The 20,949-nt window shown below is 61.6% G+C and overlaps 11 protein-coding genes across 11 annotated transcripts; 6 read left to right on the top strand and 5 right to left on the bottom strand.

Annotated features, from left to right (window-relative positions):
* Positions 1 to 153: 153 nt before the first annotated feature.
* RHTO_07585 (alpha 1,3-fucosyltransferase, glycosyltransferase family 10 protein) lies at positions 154 to 1,989 on the bottom strand (the record flags this gene model as incomplete). The annotated part of the gene is made up of 5 exons (XM_016421241.1): positions 154 to 585; positions 656 to 715; positions 780 to 966; positions 1,031 to 1,194; positions 1,273 to 1,989. 5 exons carry the CDS (start codon positions 1,987 to 1,989, stop codon positions 154 to 156), a joined length of 1,560 nt encoding a protein of 519 aa, XP_016274362.1.
* An 895-nt stretch (positions 1,990 to 2,884) lies between these two features.
* On the bottom strand, positions 2,885 to 5,912 carry RHTO_07584 (glycosyltransferase family 77 protein; the record flags this gene model as incomplete). The annotated part of the gene is made up of 4 exons (XM_016421240.1): positions 2,885 to 2,979; positions 3,042 to 3,723; positions 3,790 to 5,480; positions 5,561 to 5,912. 4 exons carry the CDS (start codon positions 5,910 to 5,912, stop codon positions 2,885 to 2,887), a joined length of 2,820 nt encoding a protein of 939 aa, XP_016274361.1.
* Positions 5,913 to 6,475: 563 nt separating this feature from the next.
* Positions 6,476 to 7,852, top strand: RHTO_07583 (DUF231 domain containing protein; the record flags this gene model as incomplete). The annotated part of the gene is made up of 5 exons (XM_016421239.1): positions 6,476 to 7,062; positions 7,123 to 7,205; positions 7,272 to 7,345; positions 7,404 to 7,722; positions 7,800 to 7,852. 5 exons carry the CDS (start codon positions 6,476 to 6,478, stop codon positions 7,850 to 7,852), a joined length of 1,116 nt encoding a protein of 371 aa, XP_016274360.1.
* Positions 7,853 to 8,000: 148 nt separating this feature from the next.
* Positions 8,001 to 9,659, bottom strand: RHTO_07582 (uncharacterized protein; the record flags this gene model as incomplete). The annotated part of the gene is made up of 8 exons (XM_016421238.1): positions 8,001 to 8,104; positions 8,166 to 8,198; positions 8,284 to 8,388; positions 8,452 to 8,818; positions 8,885 to 8,987; positions 9,060 to 9,251; positions 9,317 to 9,350; positions 9,422 to 9,659. The coding sequence occupies 8 exons, from the start codon at positions 9,657 to 9,659 to the stop codon at positions 8,001 to 8,003; spliced, it is 1,176 nt and encodes a 391-aa protein (XP_016274359.1).
* Positions 9,660 to 10,275: 616 nt separating this feature from the next.
* On the top strand, positions 10,276 to 11,020 carry RHTO_07581 (Cox20/FAM36A family protein; the record flags this gene model as incomplete). The annotated part of the gene is made up of 2 exons (XM_016421237.1): positions 10,276 to 10,598; positions 10,753 to 11,020. The coding sequence occupies 2 exons, from the start codon at positions 10,276 to 10,278 to the stop codon at positions 11,018 to 11,020; spliced, it is 591 nt and encodes a 196-aa protein (XP_016274358.1).
* A 184-nt stretch (positions 11,021 to 11,204) lies between these two features.
* RHTO_07580 (uncharacterized protein) lies at positions 11,205 to 12,279 on the bottom strand (the record flags this gene model as incomplete). Its single annotated transcript, XM_016421236.1, has 3 exons — positions 11,205 to 11,388; positions 11,456 to 11,659; positions 12,092 to 12,279. The coding sequence occupies 3 exons, from the start codon at positions 12,277 to 12,279 to the stop codon at positions 11,205 to 11,207; spliced, it is 576 nt and encodes a 191-aa protein (XP_016274357.1).
* A 305-nt stretch (positions 12,280 to 12,584) lies between these two features.
* RHTO_07579 (EXTL2, alpha-1,4-N-acetylhexosaminyltransferase domain containing protein) lies at positions 12,585 to 14,359 on the top strand (the record flags this gene model as incomplete). The annotated part of the gene is made up of 7 exons (XM_016421235.1): positions 12,585 to 12,977; positions 13,034 to 13,261; positions 13,322 to 13,434; positions 13,513 to 13,679; positions 13,757 to 13,862; positions 13,925 to 14,140; positions 14,209 to 14,359. 7 exons carry the CDS (start codon positions 12,585 to 12,587, stop codon positions 14,357 to 14,359), a joined length of 1,374 nt encoding a protein of 457 aa, XP_016274356.1.
* Positions 14,360 to 14,487: 128 nt separating this feature from the next.
* RHTO_07578 (glycosyltransferase family 43 protein) lies at positions 14,488 to 15,505 on the bottom strand (the record flags this gene model as incomplete). The annotated part of the gene is made up of 2 exons (XM_016421234.1): positions 14,488 to 15,327; positions 15,389 to 15,505. 2 exons carry the CDS (start codon positions 15,503 to 15,505, stop codon positions 14,488 to 14,490), a joined length of 957 nt encoding a protein of 318 aa, XP_016274355.1.
* Positions 15,506 to 15,633: 128 nt separating this feature from the next.
* On the top strand, positions 15,634 to 18,028 carry RHTO_07577 (alpha-1,3-glucosyltransferase, glycosyltransferase family 57 protein; the record flags this gene model as incomplete). The annotated part of the gene is made up of 6 exons (XM_016421233.1): positions 15,634 to 16,129; positions 16,192 to 16,658; positions 16,714 to 16,778; positions 16,834 to 17,016; positions 17,073 to 17,718; positions 17,780 to 18,028. The coding sequence occupies 6 exons, from the start codon at positions 15,634 to 15,636 to the stop codon at positions 18,026 to 18,028; spliced, it is 2,106 nt and encodes a 701-aa protein (XP_016274354.1).
* A 476-nt stretch (positions 18,029 to 18,504) lies between these two features.
* On the top strand, positions 18,505 to 19,152 carry RHTO_07576 (uncharacterized protein; the record flags this gene model as incomplete). The annotated part of the gene is made up of 2 exons (XM_016421232.1): positions 18,505 to 19,023; positions 19,087 to 19,152. 2 exons carry the CDS (start codon positions 18,505 to 18,507, stop codon positions 19,150 to 19,152), a joined length of 585 nt encoding a protein of 194 aa, XP_016274353.1.
* A 191-nt stretch (positions 19,153 to 19,343) lies between these two features.
* On the top strand, positions 19,344 to 20,896 carry RHTO_07575 (nuclear mRNA splicing factor-associated protein; the record flags this gene model as incomplete). The annotated part of the gene is made up of 6 exons (XM_016421231.1): positions 19,344 to 19,562; positions 19,636 to 19,698; positions 19,758 to 20,248; positions 20,304 to 20,505; positions 20,568 to 20,633; positions 20,696 to 20,896. The coding sequence occupies 6 exons, from the start codon at positions 19,344 to 19,346 to the stop codon at positions 20,894 to 20,896; spliced, it is 1,242 nt and encodes a 413-aa protein (XP_016274352.1).
* Positions 20,897 to 20,949: the final 53 nt, after the last annotated feature.

Here is a 20,949-nt window from a genome sequence, read left to right as displayed (position 1 = left end):
GGCGGTCTTGTCGCACGGACCTGGCTATCGGCGGATCTTTCGTCTTCCCGTTTGCTCTCCTTCCGACGCGCTCCTCTTCACTCCTCACTCGGACCAAGCAGAACTGCAACCCATGAACTATCTCGTAGTGAAGTGAACGATTGCGAACGACGATCAGGGAGGGTATACCGAAGGAAAGGAGAGCGGAGCCTCCCCGCTCCAGTCGTAAAACTCGTGGTAATGTTCGCACAGGCTGCACATCGGCGTCATCATGTTGCGCGTCGTGAAGTCGTGCTCCCTCGCTCGGCGAGCGTACTCGACGATCGGGTGGTGCGGGAGCTGCTTGACCCACGAGCGATACGGTACGCGCAGGTCTGGTCGCGCCGCGAGCTCCTTAAGCATGTCGGCGAGTTCGGCGGGCGAGTACTGCGTTGCGTCGATGAACACCGGATCGCGCGAGTTGCCCTGGATTTCGTCGACGAGGTTGGGCGCGCCGAGGACAATAGGAATGCCGCCGGCGAGGAGACCTTGAGTCGTCTTCTCCGAGATGTAGTCGGACAGCACGGTGTTCTCTGCAACGAGGACAAAGTCGTAGAGTGCAAGGATCTGCGGGGAGCGAGCGGGATGGCATGAGTGAGGAGCACAAGCGGGCAAGAAGCGAGAGGCTGTCTCGCACCTTCATCTTCGCTTGCCAGCCGTGCCCCCGCACCAGCTCGGCGACGATGCTCGAGTAGTTCTGCGGGTGCGAGACGCGTCAATCGCTTCGGTTACGAAGGATGGGGGAAGCGGACAAGGCGCACCTGCTTCTTACCCCCAAACACGTCTTCCTTGCACTTGCCGTAGTGGTCGAAGATGATGCCCTCCTTCGTGAGCTCGGCAATGAGGCGATTACGTGTTCCCCCGCCGCAGTTCGAGATGAAGGTCGCCAAGCGGACGCCGCCGGCCGGAAGCGGAGCCTGTTTCGCAAGCTCGTCGTCGAAGAACGGGCTGCAGCGGAGTCACGAGAAGCGTCAGCATAGTCTTCGGCCAGTCGACCGGCGCGCTTACTCACCTCTTGTTACGCTCGACGCCGAACCAACGGTCAGCAACCCCTGCGTCCTCCAGCTCTGCAATTCCGATACAGGCTCCGCTCGGGAGACCATCGCACAGTATGCGCGGATAGGTTTCTAAGCGAATGTCGGCGAACGCCGAAAAGTGGGAGAAAATGTCGAAGAGCTGCAAGGAGGAAAATGCGTGTCAGCAAAGACGCCCGAGTGCGGTACCCATGTAATGGCGCCGAGCTTGAGGACGTACCTTGAGCTGATCAGAATGCTCGACTAGGGCAGAGTTGGGCTCGAGCGAGTGAAGAGCCGTCTTCTGGTAGTGTGCCAACGATCGCGGGCCTTCCTCCGGGAGACCTTCGATATGCCCCCGCCAGGTGTTGTACTCGATGAATACATGCGCGTTCGCCCGTAACGAGCCGTTCAGCGGCCCCGAGACCAGCCTGCATTCGATGGCGCAGCCCTCGACATCAATCCGTTCTCCCTTCCCCGTGCCAAAGTATCTCGCCCAGAAGTAGGGCGGCGCAGGCCAATTTAGCACAACGGGAGTGCCAGAGCCAAGCGAGCGGTCATTGCGCTCCAGGCCAACTGAGTTTGCGCGGGAGAGAGCAGAAAGTCGGCGGGCCTGTCTTTCCTCGAAGCGCAGTTCGAGTTCCGCTTGTGCCGCTTCGTTTTCTGCCAGCTCATTGCGCCAGTATGACGCTGCTTCTGCGGATCGGGATAGGTGAGCTGGAGATGGAGAGAAGGACCGCCTCAAGGCGAGGAGAGAGTAAGCGAGGAGAAGCGCGCCCGTCGCCAGTGCGCAAGGCCTGAACCGGCTTGCCAATGGTCTGCGCATCTTTTGGCGTCCTGTATGAGTGCCGCTGCGCTCCCTCAAGGGTTGCGCTTCGGTCCTGGCGTCTTCATCACTCGAGCGGTCAGAGGTTGAAAGGAGACGCTCGGATGCCTCTGCAGCAGCTTCAATAGGCATCTGGAGGAGCTGTTGAGCAGCAAGAAGCCGTCAGAGAGGCAGCAAGCAAGGCAGAAGCCGTCGTGCCAACAGGTTGAAGACGAAACCGCGACGAGGTCAAGGTTGGCTTGTTGCCCACCTCTCTGTGCTCCCGCGACTCGCTGGGAGATCGCCACGCGCGTACGTTCGCATACTCGCACAGGCGCTGTACTTGGCACGCTTCCCCAACGCTCGCCCGCGGCTCGCCTCGACCTTTCCCTCGCTCGCTCGCTTACGGTCGGGACGCTCTCCTCGCTACCTCGCAGACTGGGTCAATTGCAGACGCTACTGTTGAGCGCTTTGCACGCACTCACCGGCCCGCAACGAGGACCCGTCGGCTCAGCCTGCGCCCAGCTCCTCGTCAGGATGTCGGATCTCTCGGTCGCGGAACCTTTGCTGACGGAGAGGGGGGTCAGGAGGCAGCAGACAACGAGTACCGGTCAGTGCACGGTGTTCACCCCACATTTCACGGCGGACCCTTGCTCTCCCTCCCCTTTCGCCCGACTTCTCCTCTTCAGCGCCTTCTCCCCATTGCAGGACTCTTGCTCGCGTCCGCGTCCTCCCTCCCCGTCTTCCTCCACCTAGAATCGGCGCTGCGACACCTGCACACGCGTCTGGCTAAGAGCGGTGGAGGACAATCACGCTGGGCTCGGCAGCGTTCTTGGGCAGACGAGGCTTGCTGAGCTGGGCAGGATAGCTGTACTCAATCCGCGGCTAGCTCTTGTGACTCTGCCATACATCCTCTCTCCCATCTCCCGAAGCCGAGACGTGCGAGTTGCGTGCGATTGACACGATAAGCGAAGATACAGACAGACGACTTTCACGCCCCTCGTCTCCTCGCACAGTCACTCAGAAGTACGCCCAGTCGGCCGGATATCTACGACCGTAGATGTCGCGGCAGATCTTCCTCCTTGCGGCCGAGCTGAGCGCGAAGGTAGCAGATGTGCGTCGTGAACGTCGGGTAGATGTTGCCTGCACAGCGCAAGTCGAATCAGCTTCGCAGATGGCAAGACCGAGTCGAAAGGGAGACGCACCGACAAACTTGTCGCCCCAGGCGCAGACCCGCTGTTCGACGGCGCCGACACGCATCGACTCGCCGAGCTCGTCGTCGTAGAGGTGCTCGAACCATGGTCGGTTGTATTCGGGCCAGAAGTGCACCTCGGGGAACTGCTGGCGGAAGGTGTCGCGGAAAGGGTAGCTGCTCGACTCGTCCGAGGTGATGTACGTAACGCGATCTTTCTCCATCATGGTGCCGAGCATATGCGCCAGCTCTTTGGTCGTCTTCTCGCCCTGGTGCACCGACGGGAAGTCGCCGCGGCGGATGTGGGCGCAGTTGAACTTGGGGCTGCCCGTCTTGTGCTCGGCTGCCTCGGTGAGCTTCTTGGCGATGAAGCTCGCCATGTTGCGGATGAAGGGCGCAGGTGTCAGGCCGGTGTACAGCATGTCATTGAACGCCTTGTTCTCGACCGGGTCGACGAACTTGTGGAAGCGGCGGAACGCGCTCGAGAGGCGGATGAGCGTCTCGTCCTGGTACGGCGCGAACCACTGCTTGATCTCCTCGTCGGTCGCGCCGCGGTACTCGCCCTTGGCCTTGAAGGTGATGAGCGGGACGCCATGCGGGAGAGGTCCGAGGCTCGACCTGCCGATGTCGATATGGAAGATGTGCTCGGGCGGGTCGGGAAAGACGCGGTCGAGGAAAGCGGATTCGCGGAAGTCCTGCGCAAGGGCCTCCCAGCAATCAGTCTCGGGATCGGAGGAATGGAGGAGATTTGCAGAACCCACCGGAAAGGTCGCGGTAAAGGCGTCGTAGTCGAGGAAGTAATCGAGAGTGACGATGACGGGCTTGCCGTGATGCGAATAGAAGTGAGGGAGGATGAGCGTGCGGTTCAGGATGTGCGCAATGGCGAGAGCGGCGCGGAGCGAGTTGCGCTGGTTGTTCCAGCCGTTGTTCGGGATTGACGGGTCGTAGAAGGCGAGGTACTTGCGCTCGGTCGTGTCGTAGTACTCGGGTGGGTCCTGCGTCCACATGCCAATCTCCCGGAACCTGTACTCCTTTGTGAACTTGCCGTCGACCCAGTTGTTGTGGATCAGGAAAGGTTCGACACCGGCGCGAGTTGGCAAGGCGCGCGCAAAGTACTGGAAGCCGTTCGGGAACAGAGTCGGATCGAGGATGCGGTAGTGGATGCGTAGCACGTTCTCCTGGAGAATCGTGTTAAGGAGATGCTGTTCGCGCCGCTCCGGGTTCTCGGCGACGGTGCGGATGAGGATGTCGTAGAAATCGGCCATGCGAGGCGTTCCGCGAGCGTAGAAGAGGCCCGAGTTGACAAAGTCGCGGAAGGGCGCTGCAGGGTCGCGCTCGGTGAAGCCGCGTCGGCCGTCCGACTGGATCTCGTACTCGTAGTCGCCGTTGAAGAAGTAGGGGAACGGGTTCTTGAGCCAGACGACGTCGAGGTCGGACTGCAGGATATTGAAGCCGCCGCGGAGAGCAGTCGAGATGACCGAGCAGCGGCGGTTGACGATGCGGCGGAACCCGTCCGACTTGTACGAGTCGGAACCGCCGAGCGTCGCGACCTCATCGTCGATGTACGAGTAGTACGGCACCTTTTCCTCCTCGGCCCATGCCACCGTGTCGGCGTCCATCGCGATCAAGACAAAGTTGTCGATGCCGGCCTCGCGGACAAAGTGGACGAAGTTGCGGACGAGGTCGAGGTAGTTGCTCGTGCCGAAAGCGAGCATAACGTTGTTGGTCGGCGGGTTGGCGACGAGCTTGAGTGCGGGTAAGAGTGACGCTTTGAGCGGGTTCTCGATGAGCGGGGCAATCGCCAGCGCCTTGGCTTCGAGCGAGTTGGCCGACGCTGTACCATTGTGGCCGGGGGTATCGCTATGGACAAAGAAGGTCCAGGGGTTGTCGCGACGGAAGTCGTGCAGGGCGAACGTCTGCGGTCCGAGATTCTGAATCAGGTCGGTGTAGACGAAGTTCTTGGCGACGCGGCGACGGAGAGCCTCCTTCTCAGGCGAGCGGATGTAGCGAAGCCAGGCAAGGTCGAATGGCCATTTACCGAACGTGCTGGCGCGAACTGCGTCGAGGAAACTGATGAAAGCTGGGTCGCCAATGTTGTCCAGCGCGTTGCCGTTGATGTGGTCGGCAATCTCGGAGCCGAGCTGATGGCAGTCCTCGGCTGCATTGAGATGCGACGTCTTGCGCTGCGCGCACTCGGGGCGAAAGGCGGATCCACGGATCCAGAAAGGCTCCGCTTCTTCGACAACCTTGACCAGCTGGTTTAGCCAGCCTGGCTGAACGGGTCGAGTGTCCGGCTCCATCATAAAGACGTGCGTCGTGCCGAGCGCCGTGATGTTGCTCGACATGAGCTGATAGAACTGCTCATTTGGTCCGGCAACCCACGAGCTGTCGCGCGCATCCGGGTCGTAGTGGTCGAGCTCGGGCGGGATTTCGGCACTGACGAAGCGAAAATCTGAGCACGAGAGATTGCGGAACGCGTCAGCCTGGAGCACTTCCTGCTGGTCCCCGTGCAAGTTGAGCGGGAGCACTGACCTCGGAAGCAACGTCGAGCACGTCCTGGCAAAGCGCGAACGAAGTCCTCGATCTCGTCCCGCACAGAGTCTGGCAGCTTCTTGTTAGCGTAGAAGTAGAATGAAGGGCGGGAACGGGGGAGGAAAGAACCGGGGCACGGAGGGAAGTCCTCCCAAGCCAGCAGGTTCGCGCCGATCTTGGGAACGTCTCCGGCGGTGAAGGGCATGACGATTGCGAGATGCGGACCATTGGGCACGTCAAGGGCCTCTGCGAGATCCTGGGAGCGGGGATACTGAAGGACGGTCGCGACGAAAACACAAAGCGCGAGCAGATCCCATCTCCGCCGCCGACGCGTGGGCTGCAGCGGTTGCATCCTGCTAGGAGATACTGAAGAGCGTTTGGGCGGAAGGCAAGCGCACGGAGCGGCTGTGATGACGGTGTCGACCGGCCGGTGAACGAGGATGAGTCGAGGTGAGATAGCGGCAGCCACGCCGCTTGGCGGGATGTGCGGGCATACGAGCAGTCGCTGCAACGGTCCTTGGCACGTTTCGGCGTGCGATCAGGGCCAGCACGACGAGACCGCGAGCTGGTCGTGCGAGAGCTCTTGCCCGACGCTTCTCTCCCGCTTACCCTCCCGCCGCTCGTCGACTTCGCTAGCACGCGCACTGGGCGTCGCGCTCTTGCGGAACAGAAGCAGTATCGCGAGGCGGCAGTCCAGTTGGCTTGGTCCTTCGACGCTTTCCAGCGCTTGCTCTCGACCTGCTCTCTCCTTCAGAAGTTGGATCGGCAGGTTCCCAGCGAATTAAGCCTCGACCTCGAACGTTTATCCGTGCCTACACGTCTGGGCATCCTGACCCCACCTGCGAACCGAGTCGCTGAAGAAGCACCTCATCCAGTCGCCGCCAGCACCCACTGTCGTCCTCGGCGCACGGAGGCATGACAGGCTATCCCTACACGGCACTCTCGCCGCTGCAGAGGCGCCGCCGACAGTGGTACTGGCTCTTCGCGGTCGCAGTCATCCTCCTCTTCTTCAGCGCAGCAACCTATTCCGACGCGCTGCCAGACCTGCCGACGCTCAGCACCTTCTCCCGCCTCCGCTACTGTCGCAACGACGAGATTGCTGAAGGGAGCTGGGTGCCGGCGCCTGTCGACGGGCGCACCTGGGCTCGACTGAAAGTCTCGGCCGGCTACACCTGCCACGACAACCGCCATGCGCTCATGTGCTTCACCAGCGAGCCGTCCGAGCTACCTCGTCTCGCCGCAGCAAACAGCTGGCGCTGGCAGCCTCGCGACTGCCAGCTGCATTCGTTCGACGCAGCTGCCTTCGTCCGCCGCCTCTCGCGCAACACTCGGCAGGGCAAGAAGGGCAGCGGCATCCTCTTCGTCGGCGACTCGCTTCAACTACAGCACAGCCAATCATTCGAATGCTTGATGGGCGACCATATCGAGCGAGACTTCCTATCGGACTACGAGGTCGGCAACTTCTCCTTGGAGGACGGCGCAGGACAGATTGGCTTCGTCAGGTGCGCTCGTTGCGGCACTGTATTATGCGCAGTATCTCCTGATGCTCTCCGAGTCTGCAGAACCGACTACCTCCTCCAGCCTGAGGGTTGGAAGCTGCTCATGCCGGACGAGGAGGAGCCTGCTGACATCGGTCGCTTCGTCCGTGAGTTCTCGTGCGTGATCTGACGAGACCGAGACCGAGGGATTCTGACGCTCGTAGCTCTCGCAGGAAAATGGACGCACATGGTTGAGGACAAAGAATTCGTCGTGGTCAACACAGGCGCCCATTGGGGCGATCACGCTGTGTGTCCGCTCATGGCGAGCTCAAGGGTCTTCAGAGCTGACGAACGCTCGCTGACAGCCACCGACGCTCGCTCGCTACGAGCGGATGACAAAGGAGATCATCTCCTTCATCGACCGCTACCCTCACATCACGCTCATCGTCCGCTCCTCCGTCCCGGGTCACAACGACTGCTCGCGCTACTCCGCCCCGCTCATTCACGACGACCCTGAGATGCACAACTCGTACAACTGGCAAGGTTTCGATCTGTACAACGACATCTGGCGAAAGACGCTCGAGCAGCATCCGAAGCACATCTTCCTCGATGTCGGCGCGACAAGGCTGCGGCCTGACGGTCATCGCATGCCCGACAAAGACTGCTTGCATTATTGCTTGCCCGGTGCGCTCGTCCCCTTCCGCCCGGATTCACCCAGAAGAAGCTGACCTTCGCAACTCCTCATTGCGCTTCTCTCCCAGGTCCCGTCGACTGGTGGAATCGGCTGCTGTATCACGTCATCATGGGGTTGTGAGGAGCGAGTCCGGCGAAGGAGGTTGCGTAGCACAAGCTAGTCATTGCTCTCGATTTCGTTCGCCCAGTCTTACGAGCCCTTCTTTAGAGGATATGCGCGCTTCGTGCAGACTCCGACACAGGAGATACCTAACAAGATGAGAGAACCCTCAGCACTTGTTCCACCCGTTGACCGCTCGTCGCAGGTAATACAGCGCCATGTCGCTGAAGAGATAGGTCGGCTGGCTGACGGGCTTGACGTGCATGACGTCCGCTGAGCAATCAGAAGGTCAGCTTGTGTGTGCTGAGGCGAGGAGGAAGTGGAGGAAGCGTACAGTAGTCTGTCTCGCCTTCGAGCAGCGAACCCCCTGCGTTACCAGCCAAGTCAGCGGCCACAATCTCGTTTGAGAGGTGATCGGATCTAGGAGAAGTGCACGGGGAACGAGAACGCACAGGGAAAGATGGGAACGCCCAGACGAGCCATCATGGCTCTTGCGCTCTCGTTCATCTGGTAGATCGCGACATTGCCGTTGTGCTCGTTGTTCGCTCGCGGGTGGCCTGCACGTGCGAAGCGAGCGTCAGTTCCGTCCGAGTACTGGAAAGGAGGCGCAAGCTACTCACCCAGCCGGAACATGAGCGGTACTCCTGGAAACCTCTCCCGAAAGAGTTCCACCATTATTCTCAACCTCCGCCTGTGCCACTCGAGCTCCCTCCAAGTCATCGGCCTCGTGACCCTCTTCAACTGCCACGCCCAACCCTCGTGCGAGGCTTTGTAGACGACGTAGCGGAGGTCCCAATAGATCGAGTTGAGGATAATCAGGTCGGGCTGGCCGATGTCGAGCATGTCGGGGACGAAGACCGAATCTATGCGGTCCTCGAGGAAGTACGGCGGAGGGTTGTCGACGGGAGAGAGGTTCGACATGTACCAATCCTCGCTCGGCTCTGCCAAACCGTAGTGAAACCACGATGCCATCGTAAAATTGAGCGCCTGCGCCGAAAGTCGTCAATTATGCTCAAAAGCTGTCATGTCCCGCGCTAGAAGGGCGAAGCGCACCGGCAAGTGACAGCTCGTCGCGACATGCCCGCCCTTCGAGTTAACGACGCCTCCAGCAGCCACATGATGCGCACAGAAACCCTCGATGTTCCGTCGGTCGTGGCTGTTTCCGACCCGCAACTTCCCCTCGTCAATATGTGTGCTGCATTTGCGCACCGAAGGGACCTCGACGCACCTGTCTCCGACCATCACGACCGTTCGACCACGCATGAAGTCAAGCTCCGGGGCATTCTCAAGGTCAGGGGCGTCGCGGATCCAGGTATTGAACGAAGGCGGGGCGTTGACGAGTTTCTCGAGCGGCGGCTCGAGGACGTTTTCGAGCGTAACTGGGTTCAAGTCGAAGTCGGACTCGTCGTAGGGGATCCAACTGTCCAACAGGAAAGGATGGGGTGAGCAGGGTATCGCTTCTTCCGGCATTGCAGCCGTGCGCACCGGATGTCGGTCGGTCCTTCGCCGCGATAGATGTCTGCGCTCACGAGGTGCTTCGTGAGCACGTCGTCGTGGAGAGAACCGAGAGACGTTGACAATGCGACTCACATCCCGGCCGATTGTACGCATCCTGACAATAGCCGCCCTGCGTCCTCCAAGCCTTGACGAGTGCCGATGCGTCTCCGCTCAACTGCCCAAACGGCACGGAAAGCGTCGCAGCGAGCGAGACGAGCGCGAGCCAGATGAAGCACCTCCGTCGAGCTTTGGCGACGGCGAGACCGGAGCTGCCGGTGTAGGACGACGCGGAAGGAGCGGAGAACTCATCGAGGACGGGCTGGTACTGCATCGCGCTCAAAGTCGAGCGCAGTTGGCGAGCGTCGCGCTTGTCAGCAACCGCCTCAGATGGACCTTCACGCGCAAAGCGAGGCAGAGTCTGGTCTGAACTTTGGCAGCGATCGAGGAACGCAGGCGAGTTGGGCAGCGGGACTCGAGAAGCGACGGTGGGTGCGAGAGCGACAACGACGGCCCGCATTCCAGCCGATCGCGTGCCAGTGCGCCCATCACCGCTTCACCTTGACCTTGCGCGCGAGCGAGTCGGTCGAGTTCAGTGCGAGAATCGAGCAGGACGAGGAAGCGGAGTCGTCGCGTGGCGGACGCTCGGGTGCGTCGAGGGAGACGCAGCGCCCCTCAGCACTGTCTTGCGAGTCTGTATGAGCCCTGCGACGCTGTCGTGAGAGATGAGCGTTTCTCAACCCGGCGCGGAGACGAACCGCTCGCCTTCGTCTGCCACCTTCACCGCTTGCCGTGCTTCCATTGTCTGCCAGGACAGCACATTGAGCTCTCACAACCCGCCACAAGCCATCTAGACGCCGCCCGACGCGCCCGCCGAGCAACCGCACCTCCCGATCCCGACTCGCCCTCATCCTGCACTCGACAATCTCCCACACCCTCCACCCTGCACCATGGCGTCCGAGACAGCACCACCACCGCCGTCCGCACCAGCCTCTTCCTCCACCGAACCATCTCGCAAGCCCTCCCTCCTCGACGCAGCAAAGACCATCTCGCCCCTCACCGACCTCCAACGCCTCCCCTCCATGCCCTGCGCACGCACTTCCCTGCTGTTCGGAATCGTAGCGGGCGCATCAATAGGCGGGATGCGGTTTGTCTTTTCGAGAGCGGGGAGGAGGGGGACGTTGAGAGGGGATACGGCGGGTCCGTGGAGCGAGGTTGGGAGCGCGGCGAATTGGGCGGTTGCGGCGTGGGGAATCGGAAGTTTAGGAGCTTGGTGAGTTCTGCCCGCTCGGGCGGACGCGGGATTCGGGGGCAGAGGCGAGCGTACTGACCCTCTCCTCCTCCTCTCTGTCCTCCCTTGCCACGCCCATCACCCTTATCCACACTTTCCCTCCATCTCCGACATCCCCAACCTCCACAATCTCCAGGGAAACCTGCCGCGCCCGTCAAACAGCCGAACAAGCGCGTATGCAAGCCCTCGTAACGGAAATCAAGGCGCGGAGAGCCGCCAAATCTGCGTCTTCCTCCGCTCAGTCTATATCTCAGGAGCGGGAGAAACCTATAGGAGGGATCTTGGTGGGTGAGAAGGGGAAGGAGATACTGAGGGAGCGGGGGGTCGAGGTGAGGGACGGACAGGTTGAGGACGGGCGGGGGAAGGAGAAGGAACGGACGTCGTGGTGGAGTCGGAGGATATGAGAGTGCTGCCACGGGCGCAGCGACTTTAGAACGGAGGAGCATCGAACCGCATTATCAGACGCAACTCGCAACTTTACGCATTCACTCTGTTCATTTCGAGCGACCCTGCTCGCCGTCTCGTCCTCTCGTCCTTCCGCCGCCAAAAGAGCCAACAAGATACTCATACAGTCCCTCTACACCCTCGCTACGTCCCTCCCCTACCCCTCCCTCTCCTCTCCTCCTGATGCGCCTCAGCCAGCTCAACCTTTGGTCTCTGAAACCACCACTGGTCGCATACATGCGGTCCTTCACGACTATCGAAGCGCTTGAAGCAGCGCGACTCAAGGTGCCAGCCCACTTGTTCGGGAGTCGAGAGGTCCCAGATACACCTGCTCCCGCCGCGTCCACCTCTCTGATCAGCTCGAGGAAGGTGAAGAGAAGATTTCGAGAACGCACCAAGCTCCACACTGCCTCACCGCCCACCTCCTCAGCTCCCTCCTCTCCCCCTCACTCATATCCGGACAATTCTCCTCCAAGGAAGAGAGATGGTCGATCCATGCTGGGACGTGGGGTTCGGTTTCGCCGCATGCGCGCTCGAGTGTGGCGGAGAGGCCGGTGCGCGGAGTGGAGGGGGCGTGAGGAGAGAGGCGGCGGAGGCGGCTGTGGGAACGAAGGAGAGTCAGCGAGGAGCCGGAGAAAGGTAAGCGAGCTGGGTGCTAGGAGTGAAAGCGAGAGGAGTGTGGGCTGTTGGCCGAAACAGCCTCGCCAAAGAGAGTCATCGGCTCGCCAAAGTCGCATGGACGAGATCCCGCAAGCGAAGAAAAGGCGTGTCGGTCAATAGTCCCCGACAGCTGACAACCTCGAGCGGTGAAGCGTCGACTTGAGCGCAATCGCTGCTCTGAGGGAGCCGCGTGTCCGACTCAATGCGCCGAGCGGGAGAAGGAGGTCCTTCCTGACCTTTCCAGCCTCCGCCTCGACACCGAAGGTTCTCCGCAGACCGTTCAAGCGGGCACTTGAGCGACCCAGTTCTCTTCACATCGACTCGCCTGCTCGAGCAATCCCAACACAGCCGCACAGAGGAAGCAGACGCACCCGCTCGCCTCCTCCGGCACCGGTTCATAGTACTCCCTCTTCGGTCCTCCTCCCGTACCCGTCAGTCCCGTCGCTTTGAGCAGTAAGAAGACCGCCGCGAGTAGAGCGAGTGCAAAGGGGACGAGGGCGACGATTGAGCGCGGTGAGGAGGAAGGATGGTCGAATGGGCGTGGCGGAGGGGTTCTCATCGGTGGGCGAGTGCGAAGAGGAGAGAGAGACGGTGCATGCGAGCACTTGGGTCGTTGGAGATGGAGAGAGAGTAGGGATTGACGAGGCGGACGAGGAGAGGACGCGGAAGGCGGTGGGTGAGGTCGCAGGCTGAGTGGGCGGGTCAGGCTGTGTCGCTGTGCAGTCCCAAGTCCAGCAGTCGCAGTCCAGCTCGAGCAGAGTGCAGCAGTCGATGCCAACCCTCGTCCTCGCCCTCATCGCTCGTCCTCGTTGACATCGCGCTGTCACTCTCGCTCTCGCTGACAGTCGCGTGCGAAGCGATGCCATGCCGTCTCTCCGCTTCGCACGCCCGCTCATCCTCGCACTCGCACTCGTCGCCGCACTCGTCACCCTCTTCCACTCGCACCACTCGTCGACCCACTCGGACCCGGCATCGAAACTCACCCTCGTCCTCGCAGCGTACGAGACAGACGGACTCAGACCACAGTGGCTCAAGCGCATACTCGACACGTACGCGAGCGCACAGTATGCGGATCTCGTCGCGGGAATCGTGCTCGTGTGGAACAGGCCCGGCGTAGACCCGCCTGATGGGCTGCCCAAGAGCGTCAAGGTCGTCCGCGCACCGGTCAACAGCCTGAACAACAGGTGGACGCTCACGAGGGGGCTCGTCAAGACGCCCGGCATGGTCGTGACAGACAACGACCTCGTCCTGTCCAAAGTGCGTTCCCTTTCCTCCCTCCTCCAGTTCCCTCCACTCATCCTGTTTGCACACAGCCCGCTCTGAAATGCCTCCACCGCGTCTGGCAATCCCACCCAACCCGGCTAATCGGCCCCTTCGTCCGCCGCCGCGACGGCTCCTCCTACGTCCTCGACGAACTCGTCGCCCGCCCGTCGCCTTACAACTTTGTTCTTCCCCGCGCGCTGGTGGGTAGTACAGAGCTGGTAGGGAGGTATGCGGAGAAGGAGTGGGAGGAAGAGAGGAGGTATGTCGATGAGCAGGAGGTGCGTCCGGATCCTTGCCCTCTCTTCTGCTTCTCCCTCTAATCACGGGTGCGCACGCAGGCTCACTGCGACGACATCCTCCTCAATCTCGTCGTCGGCCAAACGACCCGCAAAGCTCCACTCCGCGTCGCACTTCCACCAGGCAGCATCGGCGACTTTGCGACCTACTGCAGGCGCGTCCCCGCTCTCCACCCGCTCCGCGCTCCCTCTCTTCTTCTCACTGACGCGCACCTCGCCACCCTCAAACGCAGCCCACTAAACCGCCCCGCCTCCTCCGGCCTCGCCGACCAATCCTCCCGCGCCGCCTTACGAACCGAGTGTCTCGAGCACTTTATGGACCCGCACCGAGGAGGAGTGGGAGGGGAGAAGCGGGGGTTTGGGCCGGAGGCGAGTCCGCAGGGGAGTTTGGTGGCTGTTTGTGCGTCTACCACTTTCCCTTCTCTCCTTCTTTCCCCTGTGTGAGAGGAGAACTGATGCAAAGACGCGATGGCACAGGCTCGGACGACGGCGAGACCTTCAAGCTCTCGACCTCGGACATTGGGCTACGAAGATGGCGCGCAATGTCGAACCTCACCGCCTCTGACCTCTGTCCGGACCTCGCGTGCGTCCTCCCCATCTCCCATCCTTTCTATCAACAAGCTGACGAGCGACGGACGAGCACAGCGCAACTGTCCCCCTCGCTCCACCTCCTCACGCACTCACTCCCTCCCGCTCCGCCGTTGGCGAAGAACTAGCGGAGTACTGCCCCGAAGTCACGAAGGCAGTGAGCGAGTGGATTGATGTCCTTGAGTCGGAGGCGCCGCTGTGCGGAGCGCAGGGAGAGAGGGAGAGGGAGGTAGAGGCGGTGAGGGAGAACGCGAGGTATCAGTGCGGAGCTTGGTGCGTCCTCTCCTCCTGCTTCCTTCTTGTCTCAAAGCGAACTCACAGCGCTCGTGCACGGGACGCAGGTGTATCTGGGACCTCCGTCTCTCGACAAAATCAGGCTGGCGGCTTCGACCTTCCTCGAGCGTGCGAGGGAGGATGTGCTTCGAGCGGTTCGAGAACGGGCATAGGGACTGCGATGAGTGGTGGTACCAGAGACCGAGGTTTGATTTGTAGCGATAGCCGAGCGGGCGAGCGAACGAGCTATTTATTCGAGGCATGCACGAGGGGCGAAGGAGCCGGTTGATGCGAGGTTGCAGAGAGAGTCTAGAGTGATACAACAGTGCTTCTTCTCTAAGTGAGGCTCATTGCCGCCCCTTCACCACCTTTGCTCGCGGCAAGCCCTCCTCCGCCGCCCACCTAAACCCTCTCGCAACGTCCTCCTCCCCATCCACCAGCTTCCTCTCCAGCGCACTCTTCGTCTCCCAATCTGCGTCGTAGTACCCCGCGCGATGGAACGGGCGTCCATAGTTGTGCCATACGTGGATCCGGTCGTTGAGCGGTGGGAAAGTGTAGAGTTTCGAGGAGGGGTGCAGTTCGAGGGAGGTGAGGAGGTCGGTTTCGAGGAACCCTTCTTCTGATGCGGGGTCGAAACGCGGTTGGTCCCAGTCTTCTGTCGAGCTTGACGGAGGGCGGAGAAGGGACGAATGGAATGCGAGACCGGCCATGTCGACGTTCCACCTCCTCCTGCAGAAATCGCAACACCACTGCTCGATCTCGACCACTCCCTCTTCGTCCGTGGGTCGAAAGACGGGACCTTCGAAGCCCATGTAGCCCGTATTTCCCACAGGAAACACCGTGTATCCGTCCCTCGGTACCTTCGAGAGGTAGTTCAACAACTCGGGTCGGTACGCGTTGTCGTCGTCTGCAAAGTAGACAACTCCCTGGATTCCACTGGCGTCGATATAGTCCAACGCGGCGTTTCGTTGTACGAGTCCGCGGTGCGGCGCTTCGAAAGAGGAGGGAGTCTGGACGGGCCAGTAGCGGTGCGCGATCGGGAGGGACGAGAGGAGAGACGAGATGGATGGGTCGAGGGTGGGGCCGTCTTCGATTACGAGCCAGAGGATGCGGGAGGAGGAGGGCGAGTGTGCGAGGGCGTGAGCGAGGTAGAGGAAGTTTGGGTAGCGCGTCAGTTGGTCGTGGGTCTGCGCAGGGCGTCTCTAACGGTCAGCGTGATTCTGTAGGAGGCTCGTAAAGTGCACGTACGGGCGTGACGATGAGGATGCGCGATGAGGACGAGGAGCGGGTGAGCGAGTGGACGAGGACGGCGGCGAGCGCGAGTGCGACGAGGATGAGCGTGTACAGCCTCGTCCGCGTGTTCATCCCATCCCCTGAAGCAGTCTCAACCCGCGCAAGCCTCGTAGCAGTCGCTGGTCGACCCTCGTCCAGTGGGGCTTCCCCTCCTCGTCCTCATCACTCAACCTCGCTCTGAGCTACAGCGCAAGCCAGGGATGGACGGCTACTCGTCAGCGAGCACGTCGAGGAGGCGCGCTGCACCCGCCTTCCAGCCCTTCCCCCAGGACTGGAACTCAGTCTCCGAATCGCTCCTCCGCGCCCGCGTCCAGTCGCGCAACCCGTCGCACTCGCACAGGCCAGCAGACACGCACTCGGCCTACTCGCACCACAGCCACGGCGCAGGGACAGACGTGCGGACTGCGACGGGGACGGGGTGGGACTCGGCGAGCGAGTCGGGTCTGTCGGTATTGTCGGCTTTCCCTCTCGCCGTCGACGAGCGCAAGGCACGGGCGGCGAGGAAGGCAGAGGCGCAGGAACGACGCAGGAGGGACAAGGAGCGCGCGGTGAAGGCGCAGGAGGCGACGGACTCGCCGCTGAGAAGGTGGGCCAGGTGGATGCTTGAACAGCCGACTCTCGCGCGGTGGGCTGTCCTGCTGTCCTTGGCAGTCGTCGTGCTCGTCAAGTGGTGGACGGGGCTGGGCGGGTATTCGGGTGCGCTGACGATTCGCGCCCTGTCATCCTCATTCCGCTAATCTTCCTCTCCTCGGCTGCAGGCTTCGCGAATCCTCCCATGCGAGGCGACCTCGAAGCGCAACGACACTGGATTGCCCTCACCTCTTCCTCTCTCTCCTCCCTACGCTCCCTCCACTTGCCTCCGCCTCCTTCCGCCAACCTGTCCATCCCCGCATCTCGCTGGTACTTCCACGACTCGCCCTACTGGGGTCTCGACTATCCACCCTTGACAGCCTACCACTCGCTCTTCCTCGGCATCATCGCCCGCCTCACTCCCTCGACGGCTCGCTTCGTCACCCTCCGACCAATCTCGACCACCGCCTCAAAGGCAGAGTTGCGCGCATGGGACGCGTTCATGGCGCGCCTGGAGGAAGAAGGAGACTTGAGGAACTGGATGAGGGCCACGGTGGTCGTGGGCGATGTGCTGGTTTGGGTCACGGCGGTCTTGGTGTACTGCAAGCGGAACTTTGGGAAGGCGGAGCGCGAGGTCAAGGCCAAGCGGAAGATGGTGCGCGAAGATTCACTCCTTTTTGACGTCTGAGAGCTGACGCATTGTATCGTAGCTCGTTGCGGCGATGACTATCCTCCTCCAGCCGGCCTTGATCCTTATCGACAACGGCCACTTCCAGTGCGCTCCTTTCCTCTTCCCGCCTCGTGGAGTGGCTGACGCCCCGAACTCACAGGTACAACTCACTCATGCTCGGCCTGACGCTCTGGGCCATCAATTGCTTCCAGTCCGGCCATGACGTCCTGGGCGCCGTCGCGTTCATGCTCAGCCTCGGATTCAAGCAGATGGCGCTGTATTATGCGCCGGCGGTCTTTGCGTATCTGCTGGGCAAGTGCTTCTGGCTGGGTGGGCGGGAAGGGTGAGTTGCGCTTCAGCTTAAGAGTATCTCGTAGTCACTGACAGTCTCGCTCTCAGCGTCGCACTCTTCATCAACCTCGCACTCGCCGTCACAATCACCTTCCTTGCCCTCTTCGCGCCCTTCCTTACGTCTCTCAGCTCCTTCCTCCAAGCGATCCACCGCATCTTCCCCTTCGCCCGCGGCCTTTTCGAGGACAAGGTCGCCAACGCGTGGTGCGCTCTCAACGTCGTCGTCAAGCTCCGCGACCTCGCTCCTGTCTCGACTCTCGCAAAACTCGCCCTCCTCGCGACTGGCCTTGCGGTTCTGCCGAGCGTTGCGGGCGTCGTTGCGGTCAGCTGGCAACTCGGGCAGGCGCGCACGTCCTCTTCGACGACAGTACCGCCGACAGTAATCCTCCTGCCGCACGCCTTCTTCCTCTCCGCCATGTCCTTCTTCCTCTTCTCTTTCCAAGTCCACGAGAAGAGCATCCTCCTCCCGCTCATGCCGCTCACGCTTCTCATGGGCGGACGCGAAGTCGGCTACGGCCGGCTGGACTGGGAGTGGGGCGTCCTCGTCAACAACGTCGCCGTGTTCAGCATGTGGCCGCTTCTCAAGAGGGACGGACTGGCGGTGCAGTACCTCGCCTTGACGGGGGTGTGGAATTGGGCGGTCGGGTACAACCCGCTTGCGATGCGGGCCTCGTTCGTCAAGTACCTCAGCCTGGTGTGTACTCAACTCTGCTGGAGTGATGAGCTACCGCAACTGACGGCGCCGGGTCGCGCAGCTCACCTACGCCCTGATCTTCCTTCTCCACGCCGTCGAGTCGCTCGCCTCGCCACCCGCTCACCTCCCGGACCTCTTTCCCGTCCTCAACCTCACCCTCTCAGCAGGTGTCTTCGGGCTTGCGTGGCTGTGGGCGACAAAGCGGTTGACACAAGAGGCTTGGGCGCTTGGAGGGCTCGGGATGGGTTTTGGTGGAGCGGCTGGGGCGAAGGGAGAGCGGGCGCTGCCGGAGAAGAGGAATGGACGGTAATGTAGGCCTAAGGGCGTGTCGTAAAAAGGGACCCGTGAGGGATGTTGCTTCTTCCGCGGCGGGTTTCCAGGAGAGTAGTTGCGCGACCTCTCGCTTGTGTTTCCGCTGCGACTGCATAATTCGGCTGATAGCGTCACAAGGCGAGTCGTGCACTTCAGTATCGCTCGCTGTGGTTGTCGGCAAGCACTCATCATCCGCCGTCATCCGCGCCTCTTCCCTCCGCTCACGCTCGCCTCGACTGTGTGTTAGAATCCGCTTGGTGAGTCTGCAGCCCGCGATCAGAGCCAGCAGCAGTGGACAGGCGCCCACTCATCGCCAGAGCGCCGTGTCGTGCGCCTGCGCTCACCTTCCGAGTTGTCCTCGCTCGCTCACTGACGCTCGCTCTCTCGTGCCGCCCTCGCCCTGCTTGCTTTGCCCGACTCGCTCCATTCACTCTCTTACGCACACTCTATCACCTGCACCCCCTCTCGCAGCCCATGTTCCGCGCCGCCGCCCGCACTGCCTTCCGCCAGCCCCGCCAGGCCGTCTCCCGGTCTGCCCGGCGCTCGTACACCACCGCGAACCCTACCGGCCCCACCCCGCAGAAGAGCGACCTCCCCTGGGTCATTGGCTCGGCGCTCGTCTTCATCCCCGCCATCGTCTCGCTCACCTCCCCGCCCGAGATCCTCAAGCACTCGTCCTCGCACGAGACCAAGCACGAGAACGTCCCCTCTGCGACCAAGGCGACCAAGGCCGAGAACCCGCGCGACGTAGAGCCGTCGTCGTCGCACGCCGAGGCGGCCGAGGAGAGGAAGCAGGAGGAGGAGAGCGAGCCGGAGGACGCGGAGAAGCACGCCCCGGCCCAGGAGGACAAGGACGAGTCGAACGTCGAGAAGGGCCAGGAGAAGGACGTCAAGGAGCCCCCCAAGCCCACGGAGGAGTCGCTCTCGCACGAGGAGAAGAAGGAGGCTACGCCCGAGGCAAAGGAGGCCGCCAAGCTTGACCAGCCGAAGAAGGTGCGTTCGAGCTTCTCCACTGAGCTTTGCACGTGCTGACCTTGCTCTCTATCCCGCCCACAGCAAGAGAAGCTGCAAAATGCTATCGCAGAGAGCAAGGAGGAGGAGGAGACGTCGAAGTCGGAGTAGACGGGCGGTAGCGGGAGTCTGCGCACGCCGTGTCTGCCAAAAGCGCCAAAGAGTAGTAGGAATCGCTGCAAAGTCGTTTATACCATCTGTGTCTTGCACGAGTCGCGCCGTTCGCGTTCAACGACCCTCTCCCTTCCATCTCCCTTCCACACCTCCCTTCCGTCTCCGCTCCTGACTTTCCTATAGGACTCATGTCAAGCTCTACACCTTCTACAAGCGCCTCTACGGCGCCCTCCGCCTCCGCCAGCGCCTCGAACGCTCCCTCCGGCACTCCCGCATCATCAAACACCTCTGCGCATCCCGACACACCGGAGCCTTACTTCGACCGCCAAGCCGGCAAATGGATGGTCGAAGACAAGGACGGGAACGAGCTCGAGTGGGACCAGGCGCGCAACGCGTGGGTTCCGGCTGTGAGTTGGGGTTCATCGCTTTCGAGGAGGGAGAAGCGACGAGGGAGGCTGACGGCTCGAGAGCGACGCGCAGATTACGGACGAGGTGTTGAAGGCTCAGCAGGCTGCTTACTCGGTTGACGGCGTTGACGAGGAGGTGCGTCTTTCGCTTGTTCTCCCTCGGACCTCTCGCTGACCGTCTCTCGCTGTTCGCAGGCACCCGCTGGTCCCGCTGCGAAGGAAGAGAAGAAAGGCAAGAAGCGCAAAGCGGCGGACGAGAACGGCGGCAAGCAGAAGAAACCGCGCGCCAACACCGCCATCTTCGTCTCGAACCTCCCCCTCTCCACAAAAGTCGACCAACTCGTCTCGACGTTCTCCAAGGCAGGGTTGATCCTCGAAGATATCGAGGGGAAGCCGAAAGTCAAGCTTTACAAGGACGAGAATGGGCGGTTCAAGGGCGAGGCATTGGTGGTTTACCTTCAGGAGGCGAGCGTCGAGCTGGCGTGCCGGCTGTTCGACGAGACGGAACTCGTGTTGGGCAGTGGGGACAAGGTGATAAGCGTGAAGGCGGCGGAGTGGGACAACAGCAAGAAGGAGAAGGCGGACGGAGCGGACAAGGGAGAGGGCTCGTCGAAGGGGAACGGGGCGAAGGGCAAGCCGGATCAGCTCAAGGCGAGGCAGGGCAGAAAGGCTGCTGCATTGCGACAGTGCGTCCTCCCGCTTTTGCTTTGTCAATCTCTGGCTGACGAGTCGGTTTCGCAGGAAACTCGAAGACTGGTCGGACGAAGAAGACCCGAACGCGGCCGCCGCTCGGGCGCGCAAGTATCGCGGCGTCGTCGTTCTCGAAGGAATGTTCACCCTGCAAGAGCTCGAGGATGACCCGACTCTGCTGCTTGACCTCAAGGAGGACGTTCGGGAAGAATGCGAGACGTTGGGCGAGGTGACGAATGTCACGCTCTACGACGTACGTCGCTCACTCGTCTGCTTGTAGTGGCCTACGCTGACGCGTCTTGACGCACTTCGCAGAAGGAGGACAAGGGCGTGATGACGGTGCGGTTCAAGGAGGAACTGGCTGCTCAAGCCTGTATCGCGGTGCGCTCCTGTTCCGCCTGTTAGACACGTTGCTCACTCAAGCTGACAAGCTACTCGCGCAGAAAATGAACGGCCGTTTCTTCGGCGGTCGACAAATCTCCGCCTTCCCGATGGACGGCTCGAAGCGGTACAAGAAGAGCGGACAGGAGGTCAGCTTCGAAGGAACGGGACTCGGCGACAAGGATCACGACAGCGAGGCGGCGAAGAGGGAGGAGGAGCGGCTGGAGAAGTATGCGGACTGGCTCGAGCGGGGCGGCGAGTGAGCGCCGCGACTTGCAACTCTGGACTCCGTATCGCGGATCTCGTGTCTGCTGTG

This window comes from Rhodotorula toruloides (assembly GCF_000320785.1).
Source record: "Rhodotorula toruloides NP11 unplaced genomic scaffold Scaffold7, whole genome shotgun sequence".
In the NCBI taxonomy this organism is placed as follows: Eukaryota; Fungi; Basidiomycota; class Microbotryomycetes; order Sporidiobolales; family Sporidiobolaceae; genus Rhodotorula; species Rhodotorula toruloides.
The sequence above is the reverse complement of the archived record's forward strand: the minus strand, read 5'-3'. Positions and strand labels throughout refer to the sequence as shown.